Source organism: Echeneis naucrates, chromosome 14, assembly GCF_900963305.1.
Source record: "Echeneis naucrates chromosome 14, fEcheNa1.1, whole genome shotgun sequence".
NCBI classification, from domain to species: Eukaryota; Metazoa; Chordata; class Actinopteri; order Carangiformes; family Echeneidae; genus Echeneis; species Echeneis naucrates.
In genome coordinates, this window is record NC_042524.1 from 4675817 (window position 1) to 4694688 (window position 18872).

General features: G+C 44.1%; 1 protein-coding gene across 1 annotated transcript in view; it reads left to right on the forward strand.

Moving 5' to 3' along the window:
- The first annotated feature begins 267 nt into the window (after window positions 1-267).
- Window positions 268-18872, forward strand: part of dchs1b (dachsous cadherin-related 1b) — a 79253-nt gene continuing 60648 nt past the window's right edge. Inside the window, exons 1-4 of the mRNA XM_029519317.1 lie at window positions 268-444; window positions 13359-14198; window positions 14301-14498; window positions 14674-15447. Coding sequence (XP_029375177.1) covers window positions 13377-14198; window positions 14301-14498; window positions 14674-15447 — 1794 coding nt within the window. The 5' untranslated portion in view covers window positions 268-444; window positions 13359-13376. The remainder of the gene's footprint in view (window positions 445-13358; window positions 14199-14300; window positions 14499-14673; window positions 15448-18872) is intronic.

Below are 18872 nucleotides of genomic sequence, written 5' to 3' on the forward strand. Positions count from 1 at the left end.
CCGGACAGCGCTTCTTTTTTCTCCCGCACGCAGCGAACACACCACTGAGCTCCCCAGCTGATCCGGACGCGCTCACCTGACTCGGCGGACCAGGACGCGAAACGATCCTGCAGTGGAGGGCTAAATGCAACACAGTGCACATCTACCGGATTAGAAGAAAAATAACTGTGGAATTGTCTCAACTGGCATTTGTTTTTTTTTTTTTTTGTTTTTTTGTGTATGTGTGTGTGGATATTATGTAAAAATCAATCAAACAAACAAAAACAAACAAACAAACAAACAAACGAAAAGGAAACCTCAGTCCAGCTGGCCGACAGGGCTCCATTCAAGATCTGGTCCTGGTGGCTTGGCTGTCGTTGAGGGGGGAATTGGAAAAACCGTTGGCATACTAATCAGGTTTTGGAGGGGACATATCTACAGAGCAGCGGACTGGGTCAGATGAATGTAAGTGACACTTTCCTTAATTCTCATCCTGTGTGTGTTCAGCCTCGTCGATGTATCTCGGTACATTTAAAGCAGAGCCGTAAAAAAAAAAAATCCTCAGCTCCTGTTGGGTGGAAGCTTCTGGTTCCCTCCGTTCAGGGCTGCTGCACCATGCATCTGCACCTTGCATGCATGAGCTGGAAACCCGCTGGGCTGCTGTGATAGTGGGGGGAGACCATAGCAGAGAGACAATACTGGGATCAATTATGAGATCAATTAATCACTCTGATGCAGCACAGCCTCACACCGATTATTGATTATCATTCACAGCCCAGCCAGCTAAACAGCCAGACTGTAGGAAAAGAAATGGGAGGATTCCTGTTTAAATTCTGTGGTAAACATGAAAGGGATGTTAGTCTAATAGCCCGCTATATAGGCTTATTATGACTTATGGAACTGTTTTATAACAGCAGTGATTCCTTCCCCAGGGTTTGGAAACTTAGAGCGAATACACTTTGTTTTGGAGGCAGGACAGAACCACTAAATGGGAAACACCAAGCGCACAAAGTGGGCCAGCACATTTTCAACTATTTCCTGGAGAGCCCAGCTGATGTGACAGTGTGGGGTTTCGGGATCAAGTGCTGTTGTGCGCCTTTTGAGCAAGGCACTTAGACCAACGTGATTCAGGTGACAGGACAAAAAGCAGTCACAGAGGGGCTATTTCAATAGAAAGTCCAAGAGGTCTTGGGGTCATTTCGCTATGCAGCATGCATATTCTGACACAGCTACATGTTTTTTCCTTTAACATGATGTTTATTTATAGCCACCACTTCTGTCTGTATATGTTCACATGGCCATAACCTTAAAATGGGAACCCAGGGGCATATTTAAGCACCTCACCACAATAGTTATTCTTGTCATATCTGGTGTCTGCTGGCATCCACAACTCCCGCTTTTCTGCTGTAAGGCGGGATATGGGTCTTTGCATTATTACACTATCCACTTACACGGTCCCGTGTGCTTCAGCTCCGCAGTATATACTGGCCCCAGCAGCCTCAGCCCCCTCGGTTGGTTTGCATACAACCAGTAAGAGTTTGGTTTCTTGCGGAGTGATGAGGCGTGCAGCAAGACGTTCTCTAACAGGAACCATATGGATATCTTTTTCTGCGCCTGCAACCAAATGGAGCTTATGTTTGTGCAAACAACTTATAATTACTCACATCAGCTGCTTGTAGGTCCTCTGTTTCGGGAGCAGGACTGACAAACTGAGGATACTTTCACGGTTGTGGCAATGAAAATATTTTTTCATTCTTAGATATTTATCCTGATTTAATTCATTGTGACCTAATGCTAATTTCTTAGAGGATGAACAAAAGTGGACAGAGTCGAGACTAGAAGTTAATCTGGTAATGTTGTGGTTGGGTTTGGTTGACCGGGGCAGCCTGAGGTGTCCACCTTGACCTCTGACCTTGCGAAAGATCTTTTTGATTTTTCTTTAGTTATTTGTCAGTAGGTTCAATGGTGATAAGTGTTGCTTTTGTTATTTCGGCCCGCTTTTAACATTATTAATAACAGGCGAGTCGATGCAGAGAGGATAGTTCATTTAGTTCAAGTGTTTTTGTCAAGCTTATCAACAAAGTAAACATTGTGCTGTTAACCTTGTACTTCAAGTGGTTTTGTGGACGAGCAGGACACTGACTCGGCCAGGGTCAGGGCTCGACTCTCATGAGGGCCCAACTCCAAACGCTTTTTAGAGCACAGCATCTGCTGATTTTTATTTTATTTTGGGGGAGGTGACTGAATAACACCCATTAACCTCCAACCCCCTCCCGTTCTCTTTGTTATATCATATGGGGGTGATTGTTGGTATCACATTTGCTTTGTGTTTTCCATCTCACTCTCTGAATCTGGAAAATGTCAATTTCATGTGATTTTTACAGATGAAATATGAGGGGAATTTTTGTTGTTTATTCTAATGGCATTACTGTAAGGAATGTTCAAGTTGACACTTTTCCTTTGCAAATCTCATGCAATCTTGAGAGTTTACTTTAAACTGTGCAGATACACAGTGTAATCAAATTGCGCATTTGCCACCCACATTGACACTCAAATTCTGCTTGTAGTGTATACAAGGTTGTCCCCACTGCGGCTCCCACAAAACCCACATAAGAGGAAAAATTTGTGTTTTTCAGTCATGTCATATTATGTGCTTGAGTTTATCCGCTAACTGCCTCGTCACAAAGTCAGATGCACAACTCAGAATTGTTAATTCCGAACACAAAGACACTAGAAGTAAATCACAGAGAAAAAGCTTTTGTGTAATATGAAATCATAGAGTGCTGCCAGCAGACAAAGAGGGTGAGGGCAAAAACAGAAAGCATCTTCCCACCCAAATGTTGCAGCTCAAACAAAAATCTCTCTGATTGTATCCCAGAAATGTTTCTTCCTGGGTTTTTGTTTCTCATGCATGGGAAATTGGCGTCAGAGTACAAATATCGGAAAGTGACTCACAGACTTCCCCCCTCACTCTCGCACACACATATATACAAACATACACACTACACACCCTCCTGCCTAGCTTTTCTCAGTTGTAGTCCCATGAGGGACCTGTACCCCAACCCAAACAAAATCCCACCTCTCAACACCAAGTGCTACAAAGGCCGACCTTAAAAAAAAAAAAAAAAGTGAGGCAATGTGACCAATCCTAAGTTTAGAGACGCTACACACGCACTCACCACAGTGTTGAATGGGAAGCAGATGACAGTCAACTTAAAAAAAAAAGAAAAAACCTAACATAAATAAGATTGTTTTCCTCTTTCTTGGCTCCACAAGTAGCCAGTGGAAATATTTACCCTAGCTGCATCTTTCACTCATTGCGCGTTGCCGATGCCTGGGATCTGTGTTGGTGTTTTTATTTACCTCCCAGACCACCATCTGAGACGCAGCGTAAAACCAAATGGTCAATATTGAGGGGATTTCATTGGATTTCAAGTTTATAAGTCCGCATGTAAACAGTAACCGGTGCCACAGCTCAGCAGCGCGTGAGGGGAGCGGCTTCGGTTTCCTGGAAAGCTGCTTGTATTTTGCATCATCCATCCACAGGAATGCCTGGCAGTTTTTAATAGCTTTAGTAGTAGAGTCTGAGAAAATGATTCCCATTGATAAAGAATCCCCCCGGTTCCTGATTGCTCCACATTTCATTAACTTCGCCCTGAGGGTCTCTTGGTTGCCATGACAGCCACAATCACCAAGTCTGCCATCTTGCTGTGATTATAATCGTGAAATTTAATTACACCGCTGCAGAAATTTTGGAATTTGCATTCGTGTGTGTGTTTGTGTGTGTGTTTACATGCAGGAGAAGTGACACCTCAAACTGAAGTGGAGCTGTGTCAAGTTGGATTCAAGGACATACTGTCAGTAGCAGAGTTTCAAGCATAGAACCAGTATTGATTAAAAATAATCCCCAGTTTCTAAACAGTCACCATCCTTGCTTATTTTGTGTTTCATTCCTGCTGGAGCCACATGAAGAGAAAATGTCTGGGTTATGAATCACAATGGCATACTTTGAAACGTGTGGTCGTAGAAACAAGCTTGTGCTAAATAAATTCATGGACACCCTGATTTAAAAAAAAACAAACCTCATCTTTGTGCTCGGGCTGCAGCCTTTTCCTGGGGGCGGTACAGATCTAAATTTCTTATGTACGCCATGAAGAGCCACGTATCTGCGGCTCTGGAGAAGATATTACTGCATGATTGACTCATCTAATCAAAGAAAATGACTGGAGTCTCCTGTCAGACACAGAGTGATTGACTAGCAGGAGCTCTGAGTCATTGCAGCTCCATTTTTTGTGTTTGTTCTGAGGCCCAGTTCTGAAGTAACCGCCTTCATCGTTTTTCATGGTTTCTATCCAGGCAGTGGGGATCCTGATAGTATAATGATCAGGTCAGTTGGATGGAAAAAGACTACAGACACTGGCCAGATTTGAAAAAAGAAAAAACCCATCATTACAGAGCATGACAATAGGTACTGGCTGCAAGACTGTGGGGAGACTCAAATGGCTCCACTTGCAGTGTAATCTTCAAATTTGACAACAAACAAAGCCAGACCAGGCCTTTAGCGGGCTCATGATTAAGATGTAGGATAACAATGACTGGAAACAGAGTTGTTATATTCCTGGAGGAAGCTTGCAGATGGATGTCCTGCGAAGCCTGGTGTTGTCTCGAGTTTCCTCCATCTTGTGCTTTACTCCGCCGTGGGTTGGAGCTGTGACACTGGCTCCTGAGTGCCAAAGTGTAGCCGGATCGTTGGAGCTCTGCGTTTCTCGTTAATGTGGGAGAAGCGTGTCTGTTTCCCTGCATGAAACTTGCGCATGCGAGCAAATGTATGGCCTGCACTGTTGATAGAGATATGACAGCGGGGCTGCAACGAACAAGAGTTTCCAACAACAATTCATCTCTCAATTAGGTTCTTGACAAATATATGAACTGTTTAGTCTATAAAATGTCTTCAACGAGTGAAACGCATTTTTTATAATTTCCCACAACTTCCAAACTCATATTTATTCAATAAACAAATATACAAAACACAGTAAGTGTGCATATTTGCATAGCCAGAAGCAGCAGGTGTTTGGCATTTTGTTTGATAAATGTACTAAATGCTGCGGATTTCTTTTAAAATGTTCTTTTGAATACCAACAGAGACATTCCTGCCCACAGATTTTTTTTTTCCTTTCCTCCCATCGAGATGATGACTCGCGCAGCCATATGTGTGCCCTACATGCTCACGTTTCTGAATGAAGTGATGTATTCATTTCATTACTCACATGACGATATAAATGTGGGAAAAGTCTCCGGGCAGGAGATGAATGAAATGCGGAAACTCCTGCCCATCTGGGCGCTTGACGAATGAGAAGTGTCTAAGCACTGAAAGGTGAGTGGAAGGAGAGGAAGAGAGGGCCCGTCTGTGTAGCGTCTCATGAGTTTTTTATGAAGTAAGCGAGATGATCTGAGCTTCTGGGAACTTCAAACGCTCAAGCAGAGCTGAGAGCTGCATGTAGGGCACCGTGGCTCAGGTAGAGCAACGTGTTACGCAAGTTAAGGGAGTCAGAGGCTGGATGTGTGTGGGTGGTGTGAGACAAGTGAGGAAAGAAAAAGTTGGCTCTGGGAAGGTTTTTTCCTTCTTGATATCTTAGAGACTGTGACTGTAGTGACCTGTGGTCATATAAAAAACGAACTCTGTGTGTCAGTGGATCTACGCTCTATTGATCAGCTCAGTTTAATGAATTATTTGGAGCTTTAAATTAATTTATCACATCTCTGATTGGTATTAACTGATGAGTATAAATGCAGTATTTGACTCTGTAGAACAAATTAAAACAAAAACAGACAGACTTAATTCCCAGGCTTACCACAAGAAAATATAATGGTGTAACATGATCCAATGGCATTCTCCCGGAGAGCAACTGTCAGCGCACCGCTAACCCGAGTTGATAACAACTAAGAAGCCAAGTCGTTCTCCTGTATTCTTGGTTAGATGAGTAATTTGAGATTTTTGATGATTTGTCAAGCCTGTCTGCCCCAGAAGTCTGCAATTAAGCCTGTAGTGTTTCTCTTAGGTGGACACTGACCTCTGTCCTCCCTGGAACGATTGTTCTGTCAGCTGGCTGAGTCCTCAACAAAACATTAGTTGTCCACTTTGATTAATCTTTATGCGTTTTATGAACTGTTACAGTTTTTGTGCCAGTTGTGCTGTTAGGTGACGTCACTGATTGAAATGCGTCCCTGCTAGGTAGGTGTGTGTGTTTGACTTACAAAGATAGATCATGGTCTGGAGACCATGTTTATGCTATCAGCTGGGTGTTTTGTCTTTTCCTTTCCTTCCTGCTTTAGATCATTAACAAATGCTCTGACTCTTTAGCGATTCTGTACGTGCGTGTGTTAGTCATCAGGCCCGGTGGGGGGGGTTGTGTGTCTCTATGCTGCCCCGTGTGGGGACTCACCTCCCATATGGGAACACAAATCCAGTCCCTTAAGATTTTGCCATTCACTTTAGAGTTTTAGGTTGAGAGTTACGACTGGGTTAAGTTTGGGGTAAAAGGTTGGAGTCAGGCATCTGAGGTTCGGATAATCCTCCAGGGAATGAAAGTAAGTCAGCACACTGCCAACACTGACAAGTGTAAGCTCCACTACATCATGCACAAAACCAAGTGAGTAATTTGACAAATAGTGATTTTGGGATTTTAATGGAGCCAAATGGATACATTAAGCACTTGTTTGTACAGTTCCACATTCACCATTGACAAGAATATTTCCTCACCTTTAATTGCTTCCAGTTAATGTCCCAGTTTTTACTCCCGAGCAGTGATCTCAGATAGGAACGCAAAATCAAACCATGAGTAGTTTGTTTGGCCACTACAAGGGTATTTATCTCAGTTTCAACAGTGAGGTAATGAAGTTTGACAGAGAAGCACAATGGCTCAGACCTGACAAGTTGTCCTGGTGGGATATTAAACAAGCTCTGATAGGAGAGAGCGTGTGTGGGGGTTGATGAGCGATTGGTAGCTGGCAGCTGCTGCTTCACCTTCAGAGATATTTTGCTCCACCATCCTTTTGTTTTGTTGTGTTATTTCACCTTCCCCTTCTCGCTTTCTCCATTTTCCCTCTTAAAAAAACGTTTTCTTACACAAACCATCAAACAAATCATGACAGATAAACAACTCGGTGCACACTGATTTGGTCGAGCGGCCTTGAAGGTTAAGAGGTCAGTCAGTCACCTCCAGCTGTGTTTTCACTTGCTCTCTGAGGGTCCAAAGGGTTCATTATTTGTGTTTAAGTGTTAACTTTATGTTTTGTATCAGTGTTCTTTTTTTGTTATGCAGAATCAAACTTTCCAAAACTACCTCTTCTTCCTCTTGCCCTGTATAATTCTCGTCTCCTTCTGGCCTGCCGGGCACTGAAAAATCTGGGGCGCTTTGTCACAGGGGACCTGGTGCAGTCTGTAAGTGTGCGTGACTCTTCCAGTTTGACAGTCACTGTGTGGGTAAATAAACAAAACTGAGTCATCACACCAGCTTTGAATTGTTTATGCTGCTGCGACAGAGTTTCAGAGACTTGTGCTGTTGTTTTTTACGCGCCTAACATCCCCATGGATTCAAAGTAAGAGTGTTAGTGGAGAGATGTGAAAATGATAGCGTGGTCTTGCAGTCAGTTATGTTGCAGCTGCTTTGGGAACTGGAATGAATCTGCTAATCTAAAGCAGAGACGCAGTACAAAGTCTGTATCTCAATAAACTGATGAATTTAGATGCATAATGACTGCCAAGAGAACACAGACAACAGCTGATGGTTTTCTTGAATGCTAATAATGGGATGTGACATGTTGGAAATGATCTTTTGAAAAAGACCACTGACCCCACAAATGAGGACACATAATGTAAAACCACAACTGTTCCTTTATGACTGAGAGTAAAAGAAAACTTAAAAATCAAATCTGCACTTTAACCTCATTCTCATTGCATCGTTTCACATCCAAATGAGAGTGTGGAGCCAAACCATGAGGGGAAAAAAAAAAACAAAAAAAAAAACAACAATAAATCGCACTTTCCAGATACCTTTGGGTTGGAACAAAACTTGTATGACATTCATTTACATGCAATTAACAGTAAGCTCTTTGATCAGGGTATAATGTCACTGTCTTCCATTTTCTTCTTTCGGATTCAAGCACTTTTCAAGTGTAGAATAGAAAGAACAAAAAAAAAAAAAAACTGTAATATGAAAACACAGTGTGGACCTGAGCCTCAGACTTTTGGTCTCGGTAGGTTCCTGGCACAGACACTGGCTCCCACTGTGAACTGACTAGCCTTTGCAATGATGTGCCCCCCTCCTCACCCCCGCCAACACACACAAACACACACACACACTCAGACATGTATGCACACACTTTCTGCAGGCTCACTGATGTCACTGACATGCACGTTGATGTAGGAAATAAGTAATAAAATAAAACTCCAGAGCAGCATTTCATGGACAGAATTAAAAACGAAACCTCTCGTTGAGTTGAGGAAAACTGGGGAAAAATGTTACAGCTCAGTTCCTCTTTACCAGAGTTAATAATCGCCGGTATAATTCCGAATTTAATAGGAAAAAAAAATGTTAAAAGACCCAACTAATGTTCCGATTTCAATTACAGGGTATTTCAAGGCATTTGAAAGAAATGTGGGCGAAATTTGAAGCATTGATGCTCTTTACTGACTTCTTCCTTCAGTCTGTCTTCCATGTTTCTGGCCGGATGAGTTGTCGCTCTGCGTCAGATTGGAAGCTTGAGCTAAAAGGGAGGAGCAGCCAAGGAACAGAACTTGACCTAATCATAATTAATTCAAACTTATTTTCAACAGTGTCCACAATCCTGATTCGCAGCACGTGTTGGGAGAGATTCTATGTCTGCTGACTTCTCCTCGGTGCCATAGTTGTGAACTCTCTCTGTGTGTAGTCGTATTAATATTGATTGCGCTTTGAATCGGTGCAGCACTTGAAAGTAAATTTTATTGTGTGTTTGTGTGTGAAACTGTCCAGACAGTGTTCGTCTGGCTGTCTGAAGAGCTGCTGTTCTGATGCCTGAGTCACCGGATTAGTGCAGATTCACTTTTAACTGAGTCATTCAGGGCCATACATTGAAATAGATATCCACCATTTAGTTTAGACTCTTTAATTGAAGAAGATGTAAAAGAGGCGCTGCGGGGGAACAGATGCATATGCACATAGATGGGGGACTCAAATATACACACTGACAACACACACATGCGCTCACTGCGCTGGTGACAGCTGGGGTTAGAAGTGGGATGTCTATATCCAGAGATCCGGGGAAAGGCAACAGAAGGGGAGACAGGGGTCATAGTTGTCGTCCCCCTAAACACACACAACCCAAATGACATGAAAACTGAGATGCAAAGCATTCCTCTATCCTCTAACCCCCACCAGGACTCTCACACAAAGCTTTTTTAACCACTGCAGACTGCTGCAGCCTGTTTTACCACAATCCACCCCGACCATTCAGTCTCCGTCATTTGAAGATTTGGCCCAGCTCCAGCCAAACTGTAATTGTAGACTTGCTGAGTAAAGTCTTCTAAACGACACCAAAGCTAGAACAGCCTAGTATCTTCACACCATATCGAGTGCTTGCATGGCATGTTCTGCAACGGAGCTGTTCTGTCCAGAAATGACATTTTCACAGCTGTAGTCTTGAAAATGTGCGTTTTCCTCCAATATCTATCTTTGTGGTAGGTATAAATTTGATCTTGTATATTTCATCTGGAAAGGCTCCCCCCTCTGACTGGGTGACACAGAAACAATTGCAGGGCTGTCGACTGTCCGCAGGCAAAGCCAGACCTGCGCTGCTCCATCAAAAGACAGAAATCATAACTGAGATACAGTCCGTGGTAACCCTTTTCTTCTTTTTTTTTTTTTTACTTAGAACTTCGTGACTTTGGATCTTGTTTAGCTTGGCCACGGGTAGCTATGGCGTGCCCAGTTAGATCTGCTAAATCCATTAGAGGCGATGCAGTGAGGGAGGGTGGGAGGAGGGGGACGAGGGAGGGGTACGGAGATCGAGAGGCCCGTTAAGAATTGGCACCGCATGAGGAAAAGCTATTCCTCGCAACTGCAAAACGACAGCATAAACACACTCGCATGCATCTTCATGGGCAGCGTACTGCTCCTTTAAATGGTCACATCCTATAGAAAACACCACGGTTTCCTATTATATGGTAACAGCACTTAAGAGTGGAGGCCCATGGATTTGAGGCTTTGAGGCTTGTGCACAGCAGAGGCAGATTATGGGGGTGCAATGCCAGATATAATGTGGCTGAGACTGCATGGAGCCCTCCGGGTCTGTCCTGCCTGTCAATGTGGTCGCACAGAGATGATGTCACTTTTTGCGTGCACATGTGTTGTGCAGATGTACAAAGATGCTGTGATTTTAAAAAAACAAAAAACAAACAAACAAGCATGTAACCAGACAGACAGGTCGAAACAGGAGGTTTTGCTGTATTTTATTCTGTATTCTGTGTGCAGTTTGTGCATTTTAGATGAAATCGGACTCTGGAGGAAACGTGATTCATCATAATTGACAGGATGTTATAGAGTACCACTAGAGGGAGTGTCTTTTTACACCACTGGCCATCTGTTAAAGCAAGTATCCCTTCAACATAAGCTGTATCTCTCTCTCTCTCTCTGTTCGTCGTCAGCTTGCGTTATCCAGGACAAACACATGTACTGTGGTGCACGTCGAAAGAGAGATGATGTCATGGGCCGACTGCTCATTGACAGTGACAGATCACAGCCGTGAGATTAGTTCATCAATATAACCTTTCACTGACACTTGACTGAAGAAATGAAAGTGAGGACAAACGCACACACACACAGACACACACACACATCCTCTCTCTCTCTCTCTCAGGCTTTGTTTTTTTCAATCAGAGGGTTCACCGACACAGCTCAGTGCTCCCTAAAGACAATAAAGCCCTCGAGCCAAATCAAACTGTAATCACGCCTTAGAATGAAACTTCTTCTATTGTGTCCTCAATCCAGCCTTTTCCATTTCTCTGCTTTGTTCTTTTTCTCTTTTTCTTGCACTCAATGGCTCCATTATGATTCTGTACTTAGGACTGATTGATGCAGTCCGAACAGGGTCTCAAAAGGGCCGGACTCTCACTCTGAATTCCCCTTTCAGCAGACGAAGGCCTTCTTTTCATCATCACACCCTTAATTATCTCAACCAGACCTGGTCGTTTAACTTCTCTCCTGTTTCTCCTTTTCTCCAGCCTCATTAAAGAAAAGCCTGCAGACAAACACTCGTAGCAAACGCAGCAAAACAAGGGTGTGTAGGGAGCCTGTGTGCAGTCTTAGCTCTGCTTCCCTCTTTGTGTAGGAGTGTAGCAAGTGTCCAGAGCAGCCGTCCGGACCAGATGTAGAGGTCAGTGACTGCACCAGAGGGCCCAGTATGTGTGTCCCTTTCTCCAGTCCCAAAGGAGCTATAGAGTTTATTAATCTGTCCTCCTCAGAGGGCTGAGAGATTACCACAGGAGGTCAGGGTCAGGACGAAGACCGCTGGATCGGATGATAGCAGTAGGATTCATTAGATGCTAAATAATATATTTTTTTAGTTTGCTGACTGGTTTCTGCTAAGTAGTCGAAGCACATGAAAAAGTGTAACCTGTTAGAAAAAGGGTGTTTTCCTCCACTTTTTTGTTCGAGGGATTGCCATCAAGTGAAATGTGGGAATGCTCCAATCCAACTGATGTGGAAACACGGCAGCCGGCAGCAGACTGGTTTTCACTCTAAAGGTGGCAGAGACATTCCTGAAGTTAACTGTCCAGATTATATGTGCACTGCGGGAGCGATTGTCTGGTTGAATATAGCTGGACAGAAAGGGCCAGCATCCTCCACTGACAGCCAACCCACCTGCTCTCTGCTACCGGACTTTTGTCTGCATTGCACTTTTTTTTTTTTTTTTTTTTTTTTTTCTTAACTTTAGATCTCTTGACCCCAAAATTTGCAAATGGCAGCAGAGAGCTAATGGCCCTTAATGTGCAGATCAATGTGAGCTCTGATCTCAAAGTGGGATGTATGAGTTATGTCAGCTCTGGAAGGCTTTCCTCATTGCAGCATGTTTTGAAGAGTTATACGAGCAATGAATCTGCTATTATAAATACTATAGCAACATGACTAAACAATTGTTCTCATCTTGAACATAATGTAAATATTTGCAGACCTCATCACGGGGTAAAATGAGCATCCATCTCACGAGAATTTAATGTTGGTTAACCTTGCCAGAACAGTTATGAGCGTATTTCCAGAATTTTATGGTTGTGTGCAAGTATGTGAGTCGAACCGGGGTCAAATACCATTTGCAAATAATTAGTGGTGTTTGTTTTAACTTGCTAAAAGTACCAGATGGTGACTTTGCTGCAATATATAACTCAAAGACTGTCAGGTGAGTTTTTATCTTGCCCTTTAAACTCTTGTGGTTACCATCCGGAGAGGCATCTCCAAGCGGCACCGCGAGTTGAAGCAAATATCACAAAAGACGTGTTTGACCCTGGACTGGTGCAGGACTTCGTGGATAGTAACAGTATGTGTGTCTGTTCATGATTAGATTCAACCTTTGACTGATAACATTGATTTAGCATTAGCATGAGGAGGGTATTATCTTTATTATCTGTGCGTGATTTAGAGTTTGGGGAACATAGAGGCTAAGCTTACGGTCCTAAATGACTGCTTTTCCCCATGAAAGCTCAGCTGAAGTAGCTACATACTCGCTTTCTCACGCATTCCATGCATTTGTGTGCGTGTGTTTGAGTTAGTGCGTGTGTAGGAATTTGCTATCGTTATCAAGAGTTGGGTATAAAAATCTGACGAAGGTAGGATGGATGCTCGTTTAATGTGTTTTCTCTGGGGATTTGACTGTGTGTCCACTCTGGACACTTTAAGATGTTCTCGCCCAGCAAATAAAATTTGCGATCCGTGAGATAAATATAGTTTACGATTCTGTCCTCAGTCTGGTTCAAGCCAATGTGGATTCTAGATAGACTTAAGCTCCATTTTGATGTTTTTTCAGATCTCCCTGATCCAGCTCAAGGGTTTTTTTTTTTTTTTTGCCCAAATGTTATGTATAGACATTTTATGGGAAAAGAAAAGCTGAAATTCATCAGGCAGTGCCTTTAATACAGGTTCTGGATTGTAAAAGTGTTAGCACATTGTCATACAAGGATTTAAGATGGGGGCTCTACAGAAGAACAGTTTGTTTTCATTTTGTGCTGACTGAATTTTCAAGATGTTTTCAAAGGAAAAAAAACATGAAAAACGTGTTTCAATTGTTCAATTCACATACAACGAAATAAATCTCTTCTTCTCCCCTCCTCCCTTTTTCTTTTTCCACAGGTGTAGCACAACCCAGCCATGCCGATAACAAGTAAAGGGTGGAGATGGAGGGCTTGGGTCAGCGGACCCGGTGTGTGTCTGTGGCGGTGGGAGCCGCTCTTTTATCTGAGCATCGTCCTTGTCCTTATCCAGTCTACAACTGTTCTTGGAGCGCTCGAGCTCCAGCTGGATGAAGAGCAGCCTGCAGGGACCATCGTCGGGGATATCAGTGCTGGCTTACCTCCCGGTGAAACCGCAAGTCTGTACTTCATCTCAGACCATGAAGGCACAGGTGTCGGCAACGACCTCAACATCGACGAAACCACGGGCATCATTAAGACTGCGCGCCGTTTGGACCGCGAGCAGAGGGACCACTACAGCTTCATTGCTGTGACAATGACGGGAGTCACCATCAAAGTGTCCATCACTGTCAACGACATCAACGACCACGTACCCGTGTTCCCTAAGAAGAAAGCTACTCTTAAGATCCCTGAGCATACAGCAGTGGGGACGAGGTTTTCCCTGGAGCCTGCAACCGATGCAGACAAGGACCAGCTGACGACCCAAGGCTACGCTATTAGAGAGGGCAATGTAGGCCAGGCATTCAGACTGGAGACCAAAAGAGGGGCTAACAAGGTGCTGTATCTGGACCTAGTGGTCAATGGACTGCTGGACAGGGAGAAACGCTCATCGTACAGCCTCGTCCTGGAGGCCTTTGATGGGGGTTCACCTCGCAGGATGGGCTCCATGAGCCTGGAAGTGACAGTGACCGACATCAACGATCACGCACCGGTCTTCAATCAGAGCAGATATCACGCTATCATCTCTGAGAGTCTGCCACAAGGAAGCAGCATCCTACAGGTTAGTATTTGCACTCAGTATCTGCGTGTCATCAATGCCTCCATGAATTCAGACCTACCAAGGTCCTTTTTAATCTCGGCAATGACCTTCCTGTCCTTGTAGGTGTTTGCAACAGATGAGGATGAGGGCGATAATGGCCTGGTGCTTTATGAAATCAACCGTAGACAAAGTGACCCTGACCGCTACTTTGTCATGGATGTTAAGTCGGGCATCATCACTCTGAATAGACCCCTGGACTATGAGCTGAAGAGGGTCCATGAACTGGTGGTCCAGGCCAGGGACAACGCCAGCCACCCAGAGGTAATTACAGCTACACTACATGAAGTATGTTATTTAAGGGGCATTCTTAATTTATTTTATTTGCAGATTTTGACACTTGTTTACGAACTGAGCTGTGTTTCCTGTTAAGTTTCTAACCAATTCGCCAAAATAAAGTCACCCAATGAACATAAATTAACACAAATCAATTTCTCAGGTGAACAACGCATTTGTGACCATCCATGTTCGTGACTACAATGACAACCAGCCCACCATGACCATCATCTTCCTCAGCGAGGACGGCTCTCCCAGAATCTCAGAAGGAGCTCAACCAGGCCAGTACGTAGCCCGGATATCTGTCACCGACCCAGACTACGGAGAGTACGCCAATGTGAATGTGTCCCTCGAGGGGGGTGATGGGAAGTTTGCTCTTACGACCAAAGACAGCATCATTTATCTGATATACGTGGACCAAGTTTTGGATCGAGAGGAGCGGGATTCATATGACCTCAGGGTGATGGCCACAGATTCTGGCACACCTCCCCTCAGGGCGGAGTCGTCTTTCACCATCCAGGTGACTGATGTCAATGACAACCCCCCTCTTTTCGACCAGCAGTCCTACAGACAAACTATTCCTGAGGTGGTGTATCCTGGATCCTTTGTACTTCAGGTCACTGCAAGGGACAAGGACCAAGGCCCCAATGGGGATGTCCGATATAGCCTCCTCAAGGGCAAAAACTCTCACTCTGATTGGTTTTCCATTGACCCAGTCACAGGGATAATTACCACCGCAGCCGCTCTGGACTTCGAATCAGAGCCAGCACCCAGCGTGACTGTTGTTGCGACAGATAGCGGCCGGCCGCCGCTGTCATCCACAGCAAATGTGGACATCGTCCTGCAGGATGTTAACGATAACACGCCTACGTTTTCCAGCAGCTTCTACAATGCCTCCATCAAGGAGAACACCCCAGCGGGGACATGCTTCTTAGAGGTAAGAGAAAAAAAAACTTGAAAAAGTCTTCATCCATCTTCCACTTTGTCTCCGCCTCCACTGCGCTGGTCTTTACTTAGTAGGGAAACTGTCGTCTTTAATCCTCTCGGTGTTCAATCTTGCTGCGTGTTGGCCACAACACCACTGTCCTACTTAAGCAGCCAAAACCAAATATTCACTGTCTCCGTTTTACTCTCATCTCTTTATTCTCTCTGGCTTTTCACTCACACCCTCCCCCCCAACTCTTCTCTGATTACTCCCCTGGCAAAAGCCTGATTTATACGCCAATGTAAATGAGTCTGGAAATCAAAGTTGCGTCTGAAGTGAAAAACGGTCTCAAAGTCCTTCTTTTAAAAAAAAAAAAAAAGTGGCACACTTGGATGCACTGGTGCGTTGTGATGTGATTCATATAATCTGAGCCATAAGAGGAGAGGGAGCAAGGATTTTCTCGAGGGAGGAGGGAAAAAGAAACGCAGAAAGGCAGCGAGTGAGACTTCACCTGCATTCCTTAAGCTGCTCTGAGGAGATTTACCCGGGTGCTGGTGTGTCCTCTCTCTCACCTCACAGGGTTGCCACGGTAACGTAGCCCGCGGCGTAGGGCGAGCCCTCAGTGTCGGTGCACTAGCCTGCTATCAGCACGACTGGCCTTGCCTTTATTTTAATATATGTGTGCGTGTGTGTGTGTGTGTGTGTGTGTGTGTGTGCGGGTGCGTGTGCGACACCTCCTGAGAGTGAGTGGCTTCGTGTTTGTCTGCATGTGCAGCCTCGACTTGGCGCTGTGCACGGCGGAGACCTGCTGTTTTTACTGGTTGGTTTTACTCCTCTACTGAGGGGCAGATGAGCAGACACAGCAGCGTTTCAGTTTCTCAGCATTTTATAAGAAAAAGCCGCCGCCTGAACTTTAAAGCCTTCCAAATAAAAGGCTGTGGACCTCTCATCGTGCCAACTGAACTGGAATTGGATAAACAGTTGAATTTCGCATTCTTGCAGGTTCATTTAACATGTTTTTGGAAAAAGGACGGCTGGTTGGTATTCCATGGAAACTGGCACATGGTCCCGGTCCGAAGAGAAGATGAGAGATGAGAGAAGTAAGGGATAGCTTTTAAAAGTAGAGGCATAAGAGGAGAACAGAAAGGATGAGAGCTGTGAAAGAAGTGAGAGAGGGAACAAAAAGGGACGCCTGGACAAGATTTACTGTTTCTTCTCTTTAGACACAGCCTGTCTGTTTCCAAATTATTGAACCTTGTAATTTTCTCCCAGTTAAACTGCTCTCTTAAATGATCATATCCTTCAACCAGCTAAATGACCCCCGTGGACTTTGATTTCAGGTTTGCAACAGTTGTATTCAAATGTTTGCAGTTTTTTTTTTTTTTGGGCTTCCTAATCCTAGCCAACAGTCATTCTGGCACTATGTGCGGTCATAATCCCATGCCAGACATCTCGGGTGGTTTTCCAGTTTGGAGTGAAAAAGGCTTGATTTGCTCATTCCGGCACGCTCGTCAAGCATCACTCGGAAACGAGTCAGGCTTCTTCAGGCAGGATAACGGTTAACTTTTCTTTTTTTTCTTTTTTTACTCAATGTGGCCTCAGACAGGACACACACACTGATATTATTTTAGACCATAGTTTAATGGATGCTGTTCAAGATTTCTACTCTATTTTCTCCCTTTGCCTGCCAGCTCACCATCGACATTGACAGAGCATTTTGGTATGGTGAAGAATTGGGTCAGCTGGTCCAGTTAGCTCAGTTTACATTCTTTTGCAAAGTTATTTGGCACTGATGATTAGGGTAGTGCGATTTTTGTCACGTTCCTAACAGAGACGAAACGAAGAATGTTCTCAGAATTGTGTTAATATTTACAGTAGATAACGATCGCATTTGGCCTTTGGGATTATTATACTGCTGGGCTGGATAATTGAGATTTGGAGAGTGTAAACATCGAGGCAAATGTTTAATATCTAAACAAGGAAATGTGTTGTGTGAAGGAATGGGACAGATACACGCATAAGGTAAGGGCCACTTCCTCCAGGTTTATTTCTGGTTCCTTCTTTTCTTTCTCTTGTACTTTGTATTTTCTTCGATTTCTGTTTCTCCTTCCTCATACCTTTCTCTTCATTTCTCTTTTGCTGACTCTCCTCTCACACATACATACTCGCACTCACACAGGCAGTGATAGTGTGTAGGAAGCTTCTTATCAGTTTTGGCCACTGTAGTAATCTGTAATGTGCTGCACTGTTTGTGTAGCAGCGACACAAAGGAGTTATTTTTTCTTTGTTTCCTTGCTTTCCTCTTCCCCTGCTTCCTTAAAGTATTTCCCAGGCAAGAGAGGTTACGGTGCGGGTCTATGTGTGTGTTTGTGTGTGCGTGTGTGAGCATTCTTGTGATACAGGTTCATATCCTGACAAGGTAGAGGTCATGAGAACAGTATGAATTATGGATGGCGGTCCATTTTATAATGGATCATCTGTGAACTTTGCTGAAATCTTCTCATCTGCGTTGGGCCCAAATGAATGAGCACGAATTCCGCTGAGCTGATATAACTACTTTCAGATCCCTTGCTCTTCTTTGGTATAATCTGAATTTTCTTTTCCTGTGTGGGTTGTGCCTCGCAGAGTTTCTGTCAAATCCAATGACATGCTCACTTCCAGCATGACCTGACCGCTGGGAAGCCACCGCTGATCTCACCAGCAGTGACATCGGCGCTCTTGCCAAAATCGCAGCGCCAACAGACGTGAACGGATGAGCTGCGAGCCAGAAGAAATTACTGAAAGAGTTTCCATAAAAAAACTATTTAGAAATAAATTAAAGGCTTCCCGGCAGAAAGGAGAAACGAGACAGCTGAGGAAAAAGGCTGCAACACAGAAAGCAAATGTTTGTACGTGAGCGCATACATGCGCATGCCTGTGTCTCATACATCTGCACTTGTGTACAGTGTCAAAGCCAAGAGCTCACTTCGGCCAGGTGATGCGTCTCCCTTGTGATGTTCAGCATGTGGTTTCCTGGTCAAGCCTGTTAAACGGCACTCAATCATCTCGACAGACAGACACAGATGCGCTCAGCTGGGAGATGCACAAAGAGGCGGAGAATGGCTCGCTGGCATTGTATAATGGTAATGCACTGTTGTTGGAATACAGTTTAGTACTACGCTTTGAGAATGAATCATTTTTCAGGATTATAGAGGCTGCAGAGTTTGACACTAGTGATGACTTTGCCATGAATGCATCTTTGCTAACATTGTGGATAAGATTGCTTTGTCCTATGGGTGAAAATAAGGTCAACGTTCGGGCCTGAGACTGATGCAGGAGCGTTTCAGGAGTATCCAAATAGAAACAATTTATCTACTGGGGAGCCCTGCGGCCAAAACCACATAGAGCTTAACATTTTGAAGCTGATTGCCACTGAAAATACTCTATTACGGCAGAAA